The 19765-nt window shown below is 53.4% G+C and overlaps 1 protein-coding gene, 1 long non-coding RNA gene and 1 other non-coding gene across 12 annotated transcripts; 2 read left to right on the top strand and 1 right to left on the bottom strand.

The window, feature by feature from the left end:
• Positions 1-1129: 1129 nt before the first annotated feature.
• On the top strand, positions 1130-16694 carry PTCH2 (patched 2). Of its 9 annotated transcripts, none has more exons than XM_073233815.1 (22): positions 1184-1677; positions 2113-2305; positions 8475-8664; positions 8768-8837; positions 9017-9108; positions 9735-9930; positions 10489-10610; positions 10759-10906; positions 10986-11117; positions 11205-11360; positions 11446-11538; positions 11835-11963; positions 12057-12175; positions 12301-12649; positions 12794-13106; positions 13195-13337; positions 13403-13601; positions 13721-14001; positions 14104-14241; positions 15245-15387; positions 15467-15566; positions 15960-16694. In XM_073233815.1, exons 1-22 carry the CDS (start codon positions 1606-1608, stop codon positions 16224-16226), a joined length of 3645 nt encoding a protein of 1214 aa, XP_073089916.1. In that variant the 5' UTR covers positions 1184-1605; the 3' UTR covers positions 16227-16694. The 9 variants fall into 9 exon arrangements, with proteins under 9 accessions (XP_073089918.1, XP_073089919.1, XP_073089914.1 ...); XM_017648491.3 differs by having other exon boundaries at positions 1194-1677; positions 11838-11963; positions 13421-13601; XM_073233813.1 differs by having other exon boundaries at positions 1177-1677; positions 10995-11360.
• Positions 11362-19657, bottom strand: LOC118973057 (uncharacterized). Of its 2 annotated transcripts, XR_005062275.2 has the most exons (4): positions 18573-19406; positions 13861-14304; positions 13180-13349; positions 11362-11621 (listed from the first exon to the last, which is right to left on the bottom strand). It is a non-coding gene; the product is annotated as an uncharacterized lncRNA (long non-coding RNA). The 2 variants fall into 2 exon arrangements; XR_005062276.2 differs by lacking the exon at positions 13180-13349 and having other exon boundaries at positions 18573-19657.
• On the top strand, positions 18921-19036 carry LOC118973064 (U5 spliceosomal RNA). The gene has a single exon (XR_005062283.1). It is a non-coding gene; the product is annotated as a U5 spliceosomal RNA (small nuclear RNA).
• Positions 19658-19765: the final 108 nt, after the last annotated feature.

Below are 19765 nucleotides of genomic sequence, written 5' to 3'. Positions count from 1 at the left end.
CAGTTTGGCAATGTGTAACAAGAGCCCTAAAAATGTTCATATTTTTGACCCAGCACCCCCACTTCTGGGAACCTAAGGACATTCTCCAAATGGTTGATACAGAGACTGTAGTAACATTAAATGTTTATGATGTAATGATGATAAACAAGTTTAGAAGAACTGACCAAGAAATTGACTGGAGGTAATAGTAGTTGCGTTATAGTAATGAACTTATTGGAGATTCTTTTTTTCTTTCCCAAACTTTACATGTTAGAATATTGACTTGATCCCCTTCTGCCACTCAGACCTGGCAGGAACAGCATACTCAGATGGGATACTTTAATAAAGGGACTATTCCGTTTCTAGTACTTTCCACCCTATTTTCTGCAATGCTCAATGACTCAACAATTGTTGAACACCTACCTACTGTCTAGTGAGGGAGGCAGACATAAGTCCCAGGAAGAGCACTTTGCCGCAGATCCCACAGCCCAGGGAGAAGGGGAGGCCCTGGAAGCAAGCAGGACACCAGGGTGGAGCCCTCAGGCTCCCAGCTAGGATCGGTATGGAAAGAGAGGGTTCAGCCAGGCATTACTGTAACAATGCATGAAATCTTTCCTTATGTACACAAATTGAAATCCTTATGTCAATGCATAAGTATATGTATTGTGTCATAGATGCAATAGTAAAAACATTGAGAGTTCTAAGGGGCACAAAGAAAGAAGCAAGTACCTTTCAGAAGGGAGGCGTGAATCAAGGAAGACTTCAAAGAATGCTGGATTTATGTTCAGTTTTGAAGGTTGATTGCCAAGACAAAAGAGCCACAACAGGTGCAAAGGCAGAAATGCGAGAAGTAACTTGGTACGTTTAGGAAATTACATGTGGGTCAGCAGGACTGGAAGGAACATGGGTGAGTGTGAAGGAGCCATGGGAGAGAGCTTTGGTACAATCACGCAGAGCCCTGTGCTCCAGTTGGGCTTTGTGTTTTGGAACTCTCATCAGGTTTGCCTTTTTGAGAGATGATTCTGGCCTCCAAAGAGAGAATGGACTGAAGGGAGCAAGAATAGGAAACAGGAAAGAGTGAAAAGAAGCCTGTAGGTCTTGGGCGGGTCGGCCAGCAGTTACCCTTCCTCGGCATTGACCTCTCCAGACGTGCACTTGGCCGGCGCGCGGCCTCGGGGGGAGGTCCCTCCCTCGTCCTCCCCGAGGGCCCCGCGGGCTGGCGGGAAGCAGGCCGGGGGTGGCCCTGCCTGGGTGGTCTTCTGGCCCGCCCCCCGCGGCGCCGTTGCCTGGCTGCGGATGCGGCCGTGCGGCTCCGGGTAATTTGCCGGCCCCTCAGCCAATGAGAGGGCGTCGCCCCGTCCAGCTCCCTTTTTCTGGGGCTACAGCGGCCACCTCGGCACTGCGGTCCCACCGGCCTCGGGGCCCGGTAGCTCCGCCTGCACGCGGCCCCCACTCCGGCCTCCGCGCCCGCCCTCCTCGCCCTGCGCGCCTGCCCCTCGCTGCCACCGCAGCACACCCGCAGCCGAGTCCCCACACGGGGTTCTGCGGTGCAGGGGGCCAGGCCAGCCTATGCGGGATCCCACATAACGAGGATTGGGGGCGCCCACATCCCCCATCTCTGCCAGCATGGCTCGGTCGCCGCCCCCCGGAGAGCTGCCCCCGGGCTACACAGCCCCAGCTCCATCTGTGGCACCCCAGGTGAGTAGAAGGGAAGCCAAAAGAAGGAAGATTGGGACCAAGTCTAGAGACACCGAATCTGTAGCTTTGCAAGGTTCACGTGATGGCTCTGAGTGCCCTGTGTTATCCCCTGCCTGGGAGAGGCGTGTGTGTGTGTGTCTGTGCCTCCTGGGTACTGGTGGGTGAGAGTGTGTGTCTGTGGGTTCACCTCTGGGTCCACCTGAGAACAGGTGTGTGTGTATGTACCCTATGCTCAGAAGATGGGTGTATGCCTTCCTCGGGCAGGGAACAGAGTTAAATCTTTTACCAATTTGGGTCTGTATCTTTGTAGGTCCTACCTATCCTGCAACCAGAAGTCAAGAAACTGGGGCTTAGCAGAGTGTAGAGAGAGGGAAAGGGAAGGATTTCATGCGTTGTTACAGTAATGCCTGGCTGACCCTTCTCTTCCCATCCCAGATCCTAGCTGGGAGCCTGAAGGCTCCACTCTGGCTGCGTGCTTACTTCCAGGGCCTCCTCTTCTCTCTGGGCTGTGGGATCCAGAGACACTGTGGCAAAGTGCTCTTCCTGGGACTGCTGGCCTTGGGGGCCCTCGCACTGGGTCTCCGAGTGGCCATCATTGAGACAGACCTAGAGCAGCTCTGGGTAGAAGGTGAGTTGTGGACACCAGCCATAACTGCTTGCGTGTGGCAAGACCAAGACAAGAACCAGGGTGAGACACTGGCTACTGAGTTCTAGAGGACTTGGCTCCGGATCTGGAGGGGGCACCAGAACCTGGGCATCTGGGAGCATTGCTCCCTCCCACACCCGTAAATGGACATTTACAGATGATGGAGTCCTATGAATAGGTATTTAGAATAGTTATCTGTGAGTGAGTGTGTATGTGTGTGTGTGTGTGTATTTAGCATTTAATACCAGTCTTCTGTGTGTAGTTTTGATGGCACAGCAGGGTTTGCAAAGGCAATTAAAAAGATCAATCTTTCAGTAGCAAATAAAATAAAATAAAATATGTACTAGGATATAATACAAGGCAGAATAGGATTTTTTTCATAATAAGAGAAGGCACAGAGAGATCACATATGGTGAGGAGAATCATAAATTAGAGCTAGAAGGCTGGGCAAATGGCAAATCATCTGGCAGGCCTCCAGGGAAAGTCTCACCCACCTATGCCCCCTGCAACCATTTAGTGAAAAAGCAGCACAGAGTCCTCATTTCAAGGTAACAGCAGGGTTGAATGGGACCAAACCCTCACTTCCTAATGGAAACATTAGATAAATGATGATTAATAATTTCAGCATAACTCTCCTTTCCTGGGGCCTCACTTCATATGGCAGCACTTTAATAGAGTCAAACTCCCTTCTGTACTTCACTGGGAAATTTACATTTATGAGCTCCCCCAGACCTCCCCCCAGGCCTGGCCCACACCCAAAGGCAGGGCCCAGGTTAGATCACACACCCTTGAGTTATTTCAAATGCTGGCAAGCCCTAGGATCCAGAGCAGATGTTCCTTGGAGCCAGCCAGCCTGCATGCCTGCCTGCCTGCCTGCCTCTGGGCTCCCACAGCCCATCCCCACCCTACCCCAGCCCTCTGCAAACTCTCACAGACATACACACTCCAGGCCAGCCCTGGGGTCCAGAGCAGATGTTTGTCTGTGCCTACCCCCAGCCCCAGGACGCACAAGTGCGTACACACACACACACACACACACACACACACACACACACCCCTACCTGCTGCCACACACACACACACACACACACACACACACACCCCTACCTGCTGCCACACACACACACACACACACACACACACACACACACACACACACACCCACACACACACACACACACACCCCTACCTGCTGCCACACACACACACACACACACACACCCACACACACACACACACACACACCCCTACCTGCTGCCACACACACACACACACACACACACACACACACACACACACACACACACACACACACACACACACACACACACACACCCCCTACCTGCTGCTGCTGCCTGGGTGGTCCCAAATGGCTCTTTGATTTCCTGCCACAATAGAGGCTGTCTCCCCACCTCTTTCTCCTCTATTCCCCAGATCTTACCCATCTAAACACTGCCTGAACCTCCATGTTTCCTCACCTTCTCTCCTATACTCTCACATAGGACAGGCTAGATCCCACCAGATTTTTGCTACTCTTTGTAGAAGGGAGATGTAGGAGGGTGGTAGCTGATTCCTGGAGCTTCCTCCTTTCAGATACTACTCTGTTCTGTACTGACTAGGGCTTGGGAGAGGTAAAAGGAGCAATCTTGGCCTGACCTTTTCTTGGTGCATCTGTAGCTGAGGCTTCTTGCAGCAATGCTCTGAGCAATAAGGAGCTGATCAAGGTGTGGACTGGAGGGTATTCTCTGTTCCTTTTCTGTTTTGCTAATATAGAAAGCAAAGAAAGAAGCAGAACATTGGCTATCAGAGTTCTGGACCAGGGTTCAGGGTCTTCTCCAGCTCTGCTATGGTGAGACTTGAAATGTAACTTGTCCTTCCTGATCAGTTTTAAAGCTAAAGGGCTCAGAGACAGATTGTTCTCTAAAATAAAAAATACAACACAGAGCCCAGCTGGTACTTACAGATGGTTTGAAATTAGAGCTGCCCCTGAAGATAAGGAACATAATATCCATTCTACCTGGAAGGCAGGGGATGGCCACATATTGATTGGTGGAACCACTATCCATTCAGATACTCAAAGCTGGAACCGTGGGAGTCAGCCTCAGTTCTTCTTGCTCACCTCCTTGGTTTTTAAACATACAAATTCTTCCCTCTTAACCTCTTTCATAACAGACCCCTTCTTTCCACACCCTTCAGCCATTGCTCTAGTCGAGGCCTTTTTCAGTCTCTGTCAGTATACTTCTAATTGTATTACTTAGAACACTTTCAACCACATGGAAGGAAAGGAGGGGGAGAGGAAGAAAGGATGATTTACTTATTCTCCGCTGTAACAAGAAATCTGGCAGTAGACAGTAGGGCAGTCTCAGGATGGTTAGTTCAGCAGCTGAGGACATCAACAAGGACCCGGGCTCTTCGCCCTCCCTTCTCTGCCGTTTCCAGCTTGTTGGGCTTTTGTCCTCAGGCACATCACCTCCTTGTCCCAAGGTGGCTGATGCAGTAACAGAAAATCGTCATCCTTGTCTTGAAAGTCAGGAAAAATTTGCCAGAAGCCCTCCAGCTGACTTCCCATTTTGTCACTTTGGCTAGAACAGTGAGGCATCCTCTGACTAAATCCTTCCCTTGGCAAAAGCAATGGAATTACTGTGGTTGACTTCTTAGACTAATCAAATTTCACCCCCTAAGGCTGGGGAGGGCGCAGCTGCCCTGAATCACTAGGCCTTTCAGAGGATGGCAGATTAAATCAAGGTCTCTTAGAAAGGTGACTAATCTGTCAGCGACATCTTCAAATCTGCCACCACACTGCCCTCCTGTGGTGTATTTAAATCTGGCCAAGTCTGTCTCCTGCTTACAGCCCTTGCATTGCTTTCTACTAGGTTCTGGGAAGTCCCAAGAATCAAGTTCAGGCATCTTATCACACAGTCTAGTTTCTCCATAATCTCTTTTTTCAATTGAAGTATAGTTGTTATATAATATTATATTGGTTTCAGGTGTACAACAGTGATTTGACAATTATATCCATTACTAAGTGTTGACGTGGGTAAGTGTAGTTACTATCTGTCATCATACAAAGATAGAACAATATTATTGACTATATTCCCTATCCTGTACTTTTATCCCCAGGACCAATTTCTAGAAGCCTGCACCTTTTTCCCCTTAACCCACTTTGCCCACCCCTTCACCCCCCTCTCCTACAGCAACCACAAGTCTCTTCTCTGTGTCCATAAGTCTTTTTCTGTCTTCTTAGATTTCACACAGTTAAGTGAAATCATACGGTATTTGTCTTTCTCTGCCTGGCTTATTTTACTTAGCATAATACCCTCTAGGTCCGTCCATGTCTCAGATGGCAAGGTTTCGTTCTTTTTATGGCTGAGTAATATTCCATTGTATATTCGTATCACATCTTCATTCATTCATCTATTGACACTGGTTTCTTCCACATTTTGGCTATTTTAAGTAATGCTGCAATAAACATAGGAGTGCATATATCTTTTTGAATTGGTGATTTTGTTTTCTTCAGGTAAATTCCCAGAAGTGGAATTACTGGGTTGTATGGTGTTTACACTTTTAGTGATTTGAGCACCCTCCATATTATTTTCCATAGTGGCTGCACCAATTTACATCCCCACTAACAGTGCACAAGAGTTCCTGTTTCTCCATATCCTCACCAACACTTGTTATCTCTCATCTATTGCATAGTAGCCATCCTGACTGGTGTGAGGTGGTATCTTGTGGTTTTGTGTGATTAAACTCTTAATTGTTCCTCCAGCATTGTCTCTGCCTCACTCAGCAGTCCAGCAACACTGAGTCTCTGACAGTTTCCACACACACTTGGTGCAGAATGCCTTTTCCTGACTTCTTTTCCCTAGCCAACTCCTATTCATCATGCACAACTCAGCTGCAGAATGTATTGTTAAGTGATGAAAAAGCTCATCTCACTTCTCTGCTCAAAACCTACCATGGCTCTCGTTTCATTCAAAGACAGCCTGAGTCCTTACAATAGCTTCCAAGCCCTTACACGTGAAATTTCTGGACCAAAGATTATGAACATTTCTGAGAGTGTCAATGCACATTGCAATATTACTTTCCCCAAATATTATGCCAAATTATACTCCCATGGTAGGTTAAAGTACACTCCTTAAGCCAGCAATGAGTGCTATCAATTTTTAAGTTTTTGCTAATTTGGTAGGGGGTAATTTATTGCTGTCTTAATTTGCATTTATAAGATGATCTCTAAGATAGGCTCTCTTTCCATGCTGACTACCCAGTTATGTATAAAGGCATACGAAGTCTTAACAAATGTATTGATTTTGATGTCTCCTTCCCCTGTTCAACTTCCTTTCCACTCACAGTCTTTTTTTCTCCAGTTCTTTCTCATTTTTCTATCACATCATTTCTCTCCCAGCAACTACGGAATAATTATTCCATATCTGTACCCACTGTATGCTGGGAAATTTCCTAAGTACTAGGCCTGTGTTGATTGTAATTCTACTAAGATAGGCATTATCCCCATTTTACAGATGAGGAAATTGAGGGTCAGAGAGACTAAGTGATTTGCCCCCAGCTGACTAAGTGTTGAGCCAAAGCTCAAAGCCAAGTATGTACAAAGGCCGGGGCTCTCCCCATACCTGCTATTTCTTCTTGTTCTCATGCAACATCCCAGTTTATCTGTCCTCATATCTAACAACACTGTCAGCCAAGGTCTATCTTTTTCTCTTCCTCAGTTTTTCTGAGGATCCTTTGTTCTGATGTTGTATTTTAAATTGTCAGTGTTTCTTTCTCTTGCTTTTTTAATTAGCTCTCTCTGGGTCCTTCCTTCCTCCCAAGGTTTCTTCCTCTCAGCAAACTCACTGCGGGGAGCTTCTCTCTGCCCCGCCCTGCGGCAGCTCTGCCCTAAGCCTGGTGAGATGAACACTGCAGTACAGGCCTGGGGGTGTGCGGGGAGTCAGGGAAGGAAGACAAAGAGTGGGGAATGGGGGGGTGCCAGGATGGCTGTGTAAGACTGCATTCATGAGGGGAGGGCCAGCAATGTGAAGTGGTGAGCATATGGTAAATCTGTTTCGGGGCCACCAAAGTTTGGGGCTCTCATGAGTGAGGAAATGATGTGGGTTTGAAAAAGAGGTTGGGGAGCATGATGAATCCAGACAGGTGAAGTCAGGGAGAAGCAGGACATGTGGGTCCCAGGGTGTCAGTGACCCACAGGAAGAGACCTCAGGTAGGTGGAAGTGGAACTAGGTCCAAGACCAGACCAAGCCCCCAAAGCCTCTGAGGTGGGTTTGGCATTGGGTCTGTCCTCCCAAACAAGGCAGTTAGATCTCATCCCCTCACAGCACCCCACCCCAGCCCCAGGCCCTGGTTACCGAGCATGACTCCATGGCCAGCATAACGCAGGACCTGAGGGGCGCTAAGGCCAGGGAGAATAAGGCAGGCCTGACCTAGGGCTCCCTGTTGTCTGACAGTGAAACGGGTAAAAGGGATCTGGAACCCCTTCTCCTCCTTGGCCCACTTTGATGTCACCTCTGCCTGGGTACATGAGCGGATTCCAGGTCCTTCTTGCATGAGTGCAGGATGTTGACAGCATCACACTAGAAGACTAACCCCCGCTCCACAGCCAGCACCGCTCCCAGGCACTCCCGTCTGCCTCTTGGCAGAACAGTTGGCAGAAGGGTGTATGGCTATAAATCACTGCCTGGGGCAGCCTGAATTAGGAATCAGCCCCAGCCCTAGACCTGTTCTTTTAGGAGATGTTTCCTGTTGGCCCTTTTGTCCCCCTTTTTCTTCCCCACCGAGTGTAAAGGGACTGAGTGAGGGCTCCCCTACCAGATACCCCCATAACCCCAGCCCTGGCCCCACTCATACTGATCTCTCGTTTTTAAATTATTTGCCCCAAACATGACTCATGCTTAAATCTTAGCCACACAAGAATTCCATGGAGCCACACAACAGAGGCTGTCACTCCCCAGGCAGAGCTCCACATTGCTAGGCACAGGGTCAGGAGCCCAAGGCATCTGCATGGCCCTCAGGCAGAAGGTGGGGCTCCTCCTGGCAGCACTCGCACTTGTGTTGAGAGGCCTGTGGGTTAGGGAACCACATTGCCCAGAGCTCTGGTCCACCAAGGCTCTTTCTCCCCAACTTTCTCTCTCTGCTCTGGCAGTGGGCAGCCGGGTGAGCCAGGAGCTGCATTACACCAAGGAGAAGCTGGGGTACGAGGCTGCATACACCTCCCAGATGCTGATACAGACCTCCCGTCAGGAAGGGGAGAACGTCCTCACATCTGAGGCGCTCAACCTCCACCTCCAGGCAGCCCTCACTGCCAGTAAAGTGCAAGTATCACTCTATGGAAAGTGAGTCTGGTTGAGCCCCTGAGCTGGGGGTGAGGTGCGCTACAGCAGCGCTGCAGCGGGAAGCCCCCTCTTCTGCTGATTGCCATGCCCCTGGCTGTCGCAGGTCCTGGGATTTGAACAAAATCTGCTACAAGTCAGGAGTCCCCCTAATTGAGAACGGGATGATTGAGCGAGTGAGTATCCTGATCTGCTCTCTGGCCAGTTGGGGTGGGGCCTTTCCCAAAGTCGGGAAGGGCTCTGCAAGACTCCGAGAGGCTAAGTTGGGGGTAGGGGGTGCTGAGGGCATCCTGAGCAGGTCATGGAGAAAGGAGCCCAGGGACAGGACTGATGTGGCCTGGGCTGTCCCTGGCAGATGATTGAGAAGCTGTTTCCGTGCGTGATCCTCACCCCCCTCGACTGCTTCTGGGAGGGCGCCAAGCTCCAAGGGGGCTCTGCCTACTTGCCGTGAGTGCCACCACAGCTGCCCCCTGGGCCCTGCCTCATCTCCTGCCCCGACTTCCCCAGCAGCAAGGGGGGGATGCAGATAATGCCCAAAACCATGTCAAGGGCCTAATTACCTCCAAGGGCAGGGTCAGAACATGGGCTGCCCCAGGGCTCTCTCCAAACCCACCTTCTCCTCGCCTCAGAAAGGCAGGCTTGTCTATTTGAAGAAAACCAAAGATATGTAGGATCTGAGCAAAGGAGAATAAAGATCGCCATACACAGACTTTGTTAGTCTGGCATCAGCAAAGAGAGCTAGTAAGGCATCTGCAAAGCTGTTGCCCAGGCCAGAAAGAAAACCTGTTACAGCAGGTGCCTGTGGTGGTTATGTATTAGAGCCAAAGATCAATGGCTTGGGGAGGAACTTTGTGGGGCTTTTCTGGGCCTTTTGTGTGTGTGGAGTATCATCTATCCCAATGTCCCTCTCAGCACCTTGTATCCGTCCCCAGCTCACAGTAGTGAACTAGTAGGCTGGCGTAGCCTGGGAAGCTGCAGTAGGACAAGGGTGGGGTACAGCAGGGCCCCCCTCGCAGCAGTTTGCAGGGTGGGTATTGGTCCCTGCTCCTACCAAATGTGGGCTCTCCCCTCAGCGGCCGTCCTGACATCCAGTGGACCAATCTAGATCCGGAGCAGCTGCTGGAGGAGCTGGTCCCCTTTGCCTCCCTTGAGGGCTTCCGGGAGCTGCTAGACAAGGCACAGGTGGGCCAGGCCTATGTGGGGCGGCCCTGTCTGCAGCCTGATGACCTCCACTGCCCGCCTAGTGCCCCTAACCAACACAGCAGGCAGGTGGGTTCCAGCCAGGTCTTCCAGAGAAAGGCTCTTTTCTGTCCTTTTCCCTCCGTGTATGCTCCAGTGTTCTTGGAGAGAGCAGACTGCATTCTGTCCACTATGGACACTTACCCTGTCCCCAGTGTGCTAGACGCCTAGAGTGTTCCATTCCCATTCAGTTCTCCAAAGGAGCCCTCAAATGGCATATGAATCCCTCTGTCCTTTTCTAAGCTCAGAAAGACTGGCTGTTATCAAAAATAGATTTGTACAGAGAACCTGAGGACAAATTTTATCATACCTAGTTTCCTGAGTGTCTGTGTGGCCATGTGAATGTGGACCTTTTTCCAGAACCCACCACAGTTATGCCAGTGCCTCCCAGCAACCCATTTCCGTGCCTCTCCTCCCTCTCATGGCCTCCTCTCTGTGAGACGGTAGCTATTCACTTAGAGTAGGCAAGGGGCTCAGTTATCTACACTGCAGGCCTGCTGAACTCCATGGCAGGCAGTTTCTGGAGGGGCATCCCAGGCATCCACAGCCAGGACCTCAAGTAACAACTTCTCTCCTGTCTTCCTCCAGGCTCCCAGTGTGGCTCAGGAGTTGAGTGGAGGCTGCCACGGCTTCTCCCACAAATTCATGCACTGGCAGGAGGAATTGCTGCTGGGGGGCATAGCCAGAGACTCCCAAGGACAGCTGCTGAGGTAGGGCCTGCCCTGGGAGTTGGCAAGGAGACCCCAGGCATGGGAATCTGCACTCTGATTCCAGGCAGCTCTGGCAAAAGGCCCCTGCATGCCCCCACTGGATGCCCAGGCCAGCTCTGAGCCCTGCTTCTCCTGTACCCCTCACCAGGGCAGAGGCCTTGCAGAGCACCTTCCTGCTGATGAGTCCCCGCCAGCTATACGAACACTTCCGGGGTGATTACCAAACGCATGACATTGGCTGGAGCGAGGAGCAGGCCACCACTGTGCTGCAGGCTTGGCAGCGGCGCTTCGTGCAGGTCAGTGTGGAGCAGGGCAAAGGCAGTGCCCTGAAGCCGCTCCTGCCTCCTGCCCCTCAGACCCATGCTGTTTCTCCAGCTGGCCCAGGAGGCCCTGCCTGAGAATGCATCCCAGCAGGTCCATGCCTTCTCCTCCACCACCCTGGATGACATCCTGCATGCATTCTCAGAAGTCAGTGCTGCCCGTGTGGCAGGAGGCTATCTGCTCATGGTGGGTCCTGCTCTTGGCACCCTGCCCCCACCTGCACCCAGTGCCCACCATGGGAACCCACCTGACACTGCGCCCTCTCTCCCGCAGCTGGCTTATGCCTGTGTGACCATGCTGCGGTGGGACTGTGCCCAGTCCCAGGGCACCGTGGGCCTCGCTGGGGTGCTGCTGGTGGCCCTGGCAGTGGCCTCAGGCCTCGGGCTCTGTGCCCTGCTTGGCATCACCTTCAACGCTGCCACCACCCAGGTACAGCAGGGCTGCAGGGCAGACTTGGGTGCCCACAGTCTGGACTCCGCGGCTCCTCTAGCTGCCCACCCCTGTGCCCCTCCAGGTGCTGCCCTTTCTCGCACTGGGCATCGGCGTGGATGACATATTCCTGCTGGCACATGCCTTCACAGAGGCTCCCCCAGACACCAGTCTCCAGGTGAGGCCTCATCCTCCAGGCTGGCTCACCTGAGGCAGTTCAGCACCGGGTCTGGTAATTAACTTGTGCCTCAGTTGCCGCATCTGTAAACAGGGGTAGTAAGTGTTTATGAGGTGGTTGTGAGGATCGGCGAGGTAATTCAAGTTGAATGCTTAGAACAGCATGCAGAACTTATGCATGGTGCCCAAGAAATGTCAGCAGCTGTGTGATTTCTGTCCCTCCTCTGCCATCCCGAGTTCCCGAAGCTCCCCTTCACTCTACCTTGAAGCCCCATGCCCACCCACCCCCCGCCCCAGCAGGAGCGCACCGGCGAGTGTCTGCAGCGCACGGGCACCAGTGTGGCACTCACATCCATCACCAACATGGCCGCCTTCTGCATGGCCGCCCTTGTTCCCATCCCTGCACTGCGGGCTTTCTCCTTGCAGGTGAGGCCTCCCGAGCAGGGCCTGGGCTCAGGGTGGGCATGCAGCGGGGACATGCCTCATGCGGCCTCTGTGCCCTGCCTGTCCGCCCCCTAGGCAGCCGTGGTTGTTGGCTGCAACTTTGCAGCCGTGATGCTTGTCTTCCCCGCGGTCCTCAGCCTGGACCTGCAGCGGCGACACTGCCAGCGCCTCGACGTGCTCTGCTGCTTCTCAAGGTGCTGTCCCTGCACCGCCCCCACCACCCTACCCCACCAGGCCTTCCTCCCTTGGCCCCATCCATCCTATCCCCTCGCCAGCATTTCCAGGCCCAGTCCTGTCACCACCTCTCTCCCTCTTCCAGCCCCTGCTCTGCTCCGGTGATTCAGATCCTGCCCCAGGAGCTGGGGGACAGGATGGTACCAGTGGGCATTGCCCACCTGACTGCCACAGTTCAAGCCTTTGCCCACTGTGAAGCCAGCAGCCAGCATGTGGTCACCATCCTGCCTCCCCAAGCCCACCTGGTGCCCCCACCTTCTGACCCACTGGGCTCTGAGCTCTTCAGCCCAGGAGGGTCCACACGGGACCTTCTAGGCCAGGAGGAGGAGACAATGCAGAAGGCAGCCGGCAAGTCCCTGCCCTGTGACCACTGGAATCTCGCCCATTTTGCCCGCTGCTGTTTTGCGCCCTTGCTGCTCCAGCCACACACCAAGGTGAGACTCCAGGCCTGGAGAAGTCAGGGGAGGTCAGGGCAGAGGCTTAGGCATCTCTGGGCCCCAAGAAGGGCAGAGGGCTTGGCCCATTATTCAAAGATGGGGGCATCCCTAGGCCTCCAACTTAATCACCATTTCCCACAGGCCATGGTGCTGGTGCTTTTTGGGGCTCTTCTGGGCCTGAGCCTCTATGGAGCAACCTTGGTGCAGGATGGGCTGGCCTTGACAGATGTGGTGCCTCGGGGCACCAAGGAGCATGCCTTCCTGAGCACCCAGCTCAGGTACTTCTCCCTGTACGAGGTGGCCCTGGTGACACAGGGTGGCTTTGACTACGCCCACTCCCAACGTGCCCTCTTTGATCTGCACCAGCGCTTCAGTTCCCTTAAGGCCGTGCTACCCCCGCCTGCCACCCAGGCACCCCGAACCTGGCTGCACTATTACTGCAACTGGCTACAAGGTAAGAGGCGAGGAGACCGGCAGGGAGGGCTGTGCAGGCAGAAGCCCCGGGGCCGCAGGCTGACTGTGCCTACCGTTCTGTCCCCTAGGAATCCAGGCTGCATTTGACCAGGACTGGGCTTCTGGCCGCATTACCCGCCACTCGTACCGCAATGGCTCTGAGGATGGGGCCTTGGCCTACAAGCTGCTCATCCAGACAGGAGATGACCAGGAGCCTCTGGATTTCAGCCAGGTTGGCAGAGGGCTGGAAGGGTCAGGAAACACAGAGGGTCTGTGTTCCAAGCCTCATGGACACAGGCCTCTCTGCCTCTGCAGCTGACCACCAGGAAGCTGGTAGACAAGGAGGGACTGATTCCACCTGAGCTCTTCTATGTGGGGCTGACTGTGTGGGTGAGCAGCGACCCCCTGGGTCTGGCAGCCTCACAGGCAAACTTCTACCCCCCACCTCCTGAGTGGCTGCACGACAAGTACGACAGCACCGGGGAGAACCTTCGCAGTGAGTCCCGGGGAGCCGCCTGCACAGACCCTGCCCTGGGGCCCTGCGTACGACTCCTGGTCCTCACCAGCTCTCACCAGCCACCACTCCCCCTCTGCCTGCCGCCCTCCCCTCCACAGTCCCGGCAGCCCAGCCCCTGGAGTTTGCCCAGTTCCCCTTCCTGCTGCGCGGCCTCCAGAAGACCGCAGACTTCGTGGAGGCCATCGAGGGGGCCCGGGCCGCGTGCGCCGAGGCAGGCCGGGCCGGGGTGCGTGCCTACCCCAGTGGCTCCCCCTTCCTCTTCTGGGAGCAGTATCTGGGCCTGCGGCGCTGCTTCCTGCTGGCTGTCTGCGTCCTGCTGGTGGGCACTTTTCTGGTCTGTGCCCTCCTGCTGCTCAACCCCTGGACTGCCGGCCTCATAGTGAGTCTTCACAGGGCCAGGTCTGAGAGACCTGTGGCTCCCCACCTTGCCCGTCCCACCCCCGGTGCCCCAGGAGCCCAGGGTGAGCCCTTCCCTCCCCAGGTGCTGGTCCTGGCGATGATGACCATGGAGCTCTTCGGCATCATGGGTTTCCTGGGCATCAAGCTGAGCGCCATCCCCGTGGTGATCCTCGTGGCCTCTGTAGGCATTGGTGTGGAGTTCACCGTCCACGTGGCTCTGGTGAGAGCACAGGCCCTGGGTGGGGGCTGGCCGATCGGTATTGCACACATATTTATCAAGCACCTACAACATACCAGGTACAATTTAACAATTGGGGATATAATAGCAAAACACACATGCTCTACCTTAAAGGAGGTTATATTCTGGAGTGTAGAGATAAACAATAAACAAGTAAACAAATAATTAAGCAGCCATTTCAGTAGAGAGGAAGGGACAAAGGCCTGACTAGAATGGTGTAAGGACAGAATGGAAGGTGAGAAAATGGGAACCAACAACTCTTTTGGTTTGACTGTGAAAGGGGTCAGAGAAACGGGATGGTAGCTGAATGGCAGTGCCGATAAAGGAGGGAGGCTACCCAGGCAGAGATGGGGGAACTGAGGCAGGCGTGGGTCTCACCCAAAGCCTGTGGTCTCTGGCAGAGAAGGAGTGGCAGTGGGGTGGGGCCACACACCAGGTGGAAACAGCCCCTTTCTTTTCCCCCGTAACAGCCCCATTATTATTTGGATTATCAGAACAATATATAGGGAGAAAGTCAGCATATAGGAAGGTACAAAGAGAGAATTAGAACTCAGAAATGCCACCCTGAGAAGTAACTGTTACCACTTTGGTGTCCATCCTTCTAGACCAAGGATCAACAAACTTTTCCTATAAAAGGCCAGATAGTAAATATTTCAGGTTTGGCAGGTCATATAGTCTCTGCTGCAACCAGAGTACAGCACAAAAGCAGCCACAGACCACATGTGAATACAAACTTTACTACCAAACAGGTGACATGGTGTACTTGGTCAATCTGTTCTAGACATTGCGTCTCGCCAGACACACCTACACAGTGTTACCCGAATGGGCACATGCATGCATTCTGGGGCAGTCCCCAGAAACTCAGTTCACCTGACCTTCTGTGGGCCAGGGTGAGCCCTCGGGATGGATGAGCAGAAGCTGGGGGCATGGGTGAGCGGTCCATGGTCGGCTGAAGGGCAGCCCCAGGACCACTGTGTTCCCCCAGGGCTTCCTGACCACCCAGGGCAGCCGGAACCTGCGAGCCACCCGTGCCCTAGAGCACACATTTGCCCCGGTTACCGACGGGGCCGTCTCCACACTGCTGGGTCTGCTCATGCTTACTGGTTCCAACTTTGACTTCATCATAAGGTAGGGAGAGCTCAGGGCAAGGCAGCAAGGCCTGCGGGCACTGGCTGCAGGGCCCCCAGCTGACCACCCACCCCCGCAGGTACTTCTTCATGGTGCTGACAGCTCTCACGCTCCTGGGCCTGCTGCATGGGCTTGTGCTGCTGCCAGTGTTACTGTCCATCCTGGGTCCCCCACCGGAGGTGACCACCCTCACCCTCTGCTCCCAGCCCAGGGATGGGACGGGAAGGGCCAGGACAAACCCCTTAAGTGGCCAGCAGACAAGGTTCAACTCACAAGTACCCTCCCCACTATCAGGCACCTGCAGCCGCAAAGGGCAAACCCCACTTTCCCAGACCCCCTGCCCCTGCCCCTCAGCTCTCCTGCCTTCTCTGGGACCCACCTAGCCTTTAAGGTCTGAGCCAGGCACAGGCTTGCCCCAGGCCTTGTCAATCCTGTCCCTTGTCAGCTCTCATCTAGCTGGAGGCCAACAAGGGCCCAGCTTCCCAACAAACACAGTGAGGCACCAGGGAGGTCTGAAGGGGTCTGAGGTCCTGGTGGCCCATGGGCTCACTGGGGTTGGGGTCTCCCCCCAGGTGGTACAGATGTACAAGGAGAACCCAGAGGTCCTGAGCCCGCCAGCTGCACAGGGAGGAGGGCTCAGGTGGGGGGTATCCCCTACCCTGCCCCAAAGCTTTGCCAGAGTGACTACCTCCATGACCGTGGCCCTCCACCCACCCCCGCTGCCTGGTGCCTACATCCACCCAGCCTCCGATGAGCCCACTTGGTCCCCTGCTGCCATACCAGCTGCCGGTGGCTCCAACAACCTCAGCTCTAGGGGACTATGTCTGGCCACTGCGTGAGAACAACTGGAGCATGGAGACCCTGCCTGGGCCACCTGAAGTCACTGGGATGCAGTGGGTGGATTACTGAATGCAGGACAGACTCCTGGAGGCCCTGCTGCTGCTGTCTGCCTGCACCCTTCCCTGCCTGGGCCATCACAGGCCTCCTGAGAGCCACACAGAGCCACCACCCTCTGGGCCAGGCCCCAGCCTGGGTCTGGGGGCATGAAAGCCAGCCCCTAAGGCTGTGGCATGGCCACTTCCCTCCCCACACTGCTGCCCACAGCCGACCAAGCCTGGGGAATCTCTAGCACCTGTTGCCAGTCCTGGCCCCCCACTGCAAAGTGACTCCTGGACAGGCTGTTTCCCTGCCCACCACCTACCATATAAATTATTTATATGAAGATGTTTATTTTTGTAGTTTGTATAGCTGTTAGCTATGCTGAAAGTTTTATTTTTAAAGAGAAAATATATTCTGTATGAACTCATCTCACATGACTTTGCTGCTTTTCTTTGCAACAGAGTTGGGAGTTTGCAAGTAGAGGTGTCAGGGCCTAAGGTCCTGGAGCTGCTCTAGTCCTGGATGGGAAGGGTTCTAAATTTTTGTCCGGTAACTTTGGTTTATTTATCTGGCAAGTGAAGATGAAGTTCAGCAAACACATGTTGATCATATACTTGGTAATAGGTATGGGTTAAGTGCTTAGTATACAAAAATGACACAAACATTTTTGTGTGGCTTTCAGAGCCATCATAATCCAGCCCTGCCCACCTCTCCAGATTTGTCGGCTGCCTTCCTGTTTCAGCAGCATGGCAGGCATAGGCAGAGGGGCATAACCATGCAAACAGGTGGGAGGTAAAGTGGAAGCAGATCAGGGAAGTGGCCACTGAAGCAAAGATGGGGACAGACAGCAGGGTCAGGGGAGATATTTTAGGAGTTTTGAGCCCAGGTCAACCTCCCAGGCAGAGGCTTCTGCAAGACAGCAGTCAGCCTGGCACCCCAGAGGCATCTTTGGCCAGACAGCCACAGCATCAGTAGGGGAACTGTTCAGAAATGAGGTTGTGCTAGCAACTAGTGAGGTGCTGTGGTTAAGCTGCTTGTTCTGTGAAGGTTAAACAGCAGCACTATACAGAGGCCTTGGAGATTCTGGCCACTGCCCTGGGCTAGAGTACAGCGCCTCTGCCCGTGGGAAGGGGGTGGTCTTTTATCGCCCTTCTCCAGCTATCCCAGGGCTCAGCTGGCCTGGATTCCAGCCACCCACTCACCAGGAACAATCCCACCCAAAAGCACGGCCTTCTCACACCCCACCCACTAGGCCAAAGGCCAGGAAATCATGTTCTGAGCAAAAGTGAAAAGATAAAAGAGGTAGTTGGCTTGTAAGAGAGTAGGGTTGCATCCAGCACACCCCAGGAATGGAGCCTGGACTCCTGTCAGTAGTGTTTGGGTCACTATGGAGGGGCTTTTGGGTGGTGAGAGCTCATCAGGCTGGAATAGCACAAAAGATGTCAGCCCCCTGTGCCTCTTACCAGCTGAGCGACCTGGGAAAGTTAGCTAACCTCCCTGAGCCTCAGCATCTTCATCAGTGAAATGGGAAGATTAGAGCCTATCTTGTAAGGTGCTATTTTTTTCTTTAGGGATTTAAAATCATAATATTTACATAAGAAATGACCTGGCATGTCATAGGTGCTATTTTTGTAGTTTGTAGAGATGTCTGAAAGTTTTTGCTCTGATGGCGTGCTTATGAAATGACCCTGAAACACGGACGGTGTCCTGGCCGGCAGCAGCGGAACCAGTTCTAGCCAGCTGGAGTGGGCCTACCCCAGGCCTGGTCAGCCCTCGACCACTGACCACATCCAGTCTCGGCGACGAGGCCCAGTGCTTGCAGGGCAGCCCACCCGGTGTGGCACCTCACACTGCTCAGCCCTCTGCCTTCAACACCCTTTCGCACCTCCCCATCTCTGACAAGACAAAACCCAAGCCCTTTCCAGGCCTCATTCGATCCAGCCTGTGCCATCACCCCGGCTGTCTCCGCGACAGCGCCCGACCGCACTCACGCCCTCACTCGCACACCCGCTGTGCTCTCGACAGGCCGCATGACTGCATGCTGCCCGCACACACCCCGTTCTCTGCCTAGAACACTTTCCCGCCTCCCCTTGGCCGTACACTCTGTCAAGATTAAGTGGATGCCAGCCCCCAGAGTTGGTCCCACGGCCCCAGTGCCCGCCCTCGACCGTTTCTGCTTCTGTCCCTAGAATCGGGGAAACCCTGCGGGTATGGAATGAAGGTCTGAATTTCAACAACTGACACTAATACTTCATCCCAGCTTCCGTGAGGGACTCGGCACCGGCACCGGCAGGAAACGCACTTACCTATCCAGGTAACGCGGGGGTTCCCGGGCAGACCGGCTGAGAAGAAACAGAGCCGCGCGGCCTAGGGGACCCCGCGGCGCCGCCCCGCCCCGGGCAGCCGGGGTCTCGGACTAGCACTGTGCCGCCTACAATCTCCATACCCATGATGCACCACGAAAAGATAGTTTTACGACGCTTGAGTTCCAGCCGCATGGAGGTCTGTCCACTGCTGTGGGGCAGGTTGCCCGTTAGAAAGATGAGGTCTATATGTATTCCATGCCGGGAGTGCGAACTGCGCAGGCACTGAACAACCACAAGTGTGCTGAGTGTTGTGTTGCTCTGGAAGCTTCCAAGCGGAAACAAACAGGTACACTCTGGTTTCTCTTCAGATCGCATAAATCTTTCGCCTTTTACTAAAGATTTCCGTGGAGAGAAACAGTTATGAGTCTATAGCCAATTTTTTGAGGCCTTGTTTTTACAAGGCTACTTTGGAAGTTGAAAAACAGAAATCATCGCTGGGTTTATTGGTACTCCTTTTCGTAATACTTGTAGTTTGCTGTGTGGGTTTCAGTACGGGTATTGAGTTAGACGCTTTTTGGTGAGAAGTTCCTTACAGAAAAATAGGGTGAGGAAAAGGATGGGGTTAGTTACCAATACCTCAGACCTAAATTCTCCTATCTCCAATCTGCTGTGGGAGCACATCTACGGCTTTACTTAAATCTCGCGGCTGGTGGCCTCCAAGTTCACAGCCGTTAGCAGGTCCATTGACTCTCATATTTAAAGCATATGTTTCATACTACCTCCTCCACTGCTACCGCCGTGGTCTAAGAGCTTTTGATAGACTCGTGCAGAAGCCCCCTTTCTAACTCTTCTCTGGCCTTCTCCTGTCTCCACTCTGCCCTCCCACTTTGTCCCAATCCTCCACTTGTTCTCTGATTAATTCCATGACCCTAAATCAATGCCTGGCACACAACCTCTCAGTCTTTGTGAAACAAATGAATGGGTTTTCCTTCTAACACCTATCTTAGAAAAAACATAAAACTTAAATGTGATTTACTCCCTCTAAGGGATTTGAACGTTTAAACAGTAAGATATTGACAAAAAAATCACGAGGCGAAGTACAGGCCAGGTTGTTGGCTCTGGCTGAGAGGGGGAAGGAAATTGAGAAGAAACGGCTTTGCCCATTTGGGGACTGCCGGAAAGACCGTAAACCC

The sequence above is a fragment of the Manis javanica genome, chromosome 4 (assembly GCF_040802235.1).
Source record: "Manis javanica isolate MJ-LG chromosome 4, MJ_LKY, whole genome shotgun sequence".
Classification (NCBI taxonomy): domain Eukaryota; kingdom Metazoa; phylum Chordata; class Mammalia; order Pholidota; family Manidae; genus Manis; species Manis javanica.
The sequence above is the reverse complement of the archived record's forward strand: the minus strand, read 5'-3'. Positions and strand labels throughout refer to the sequence as shown.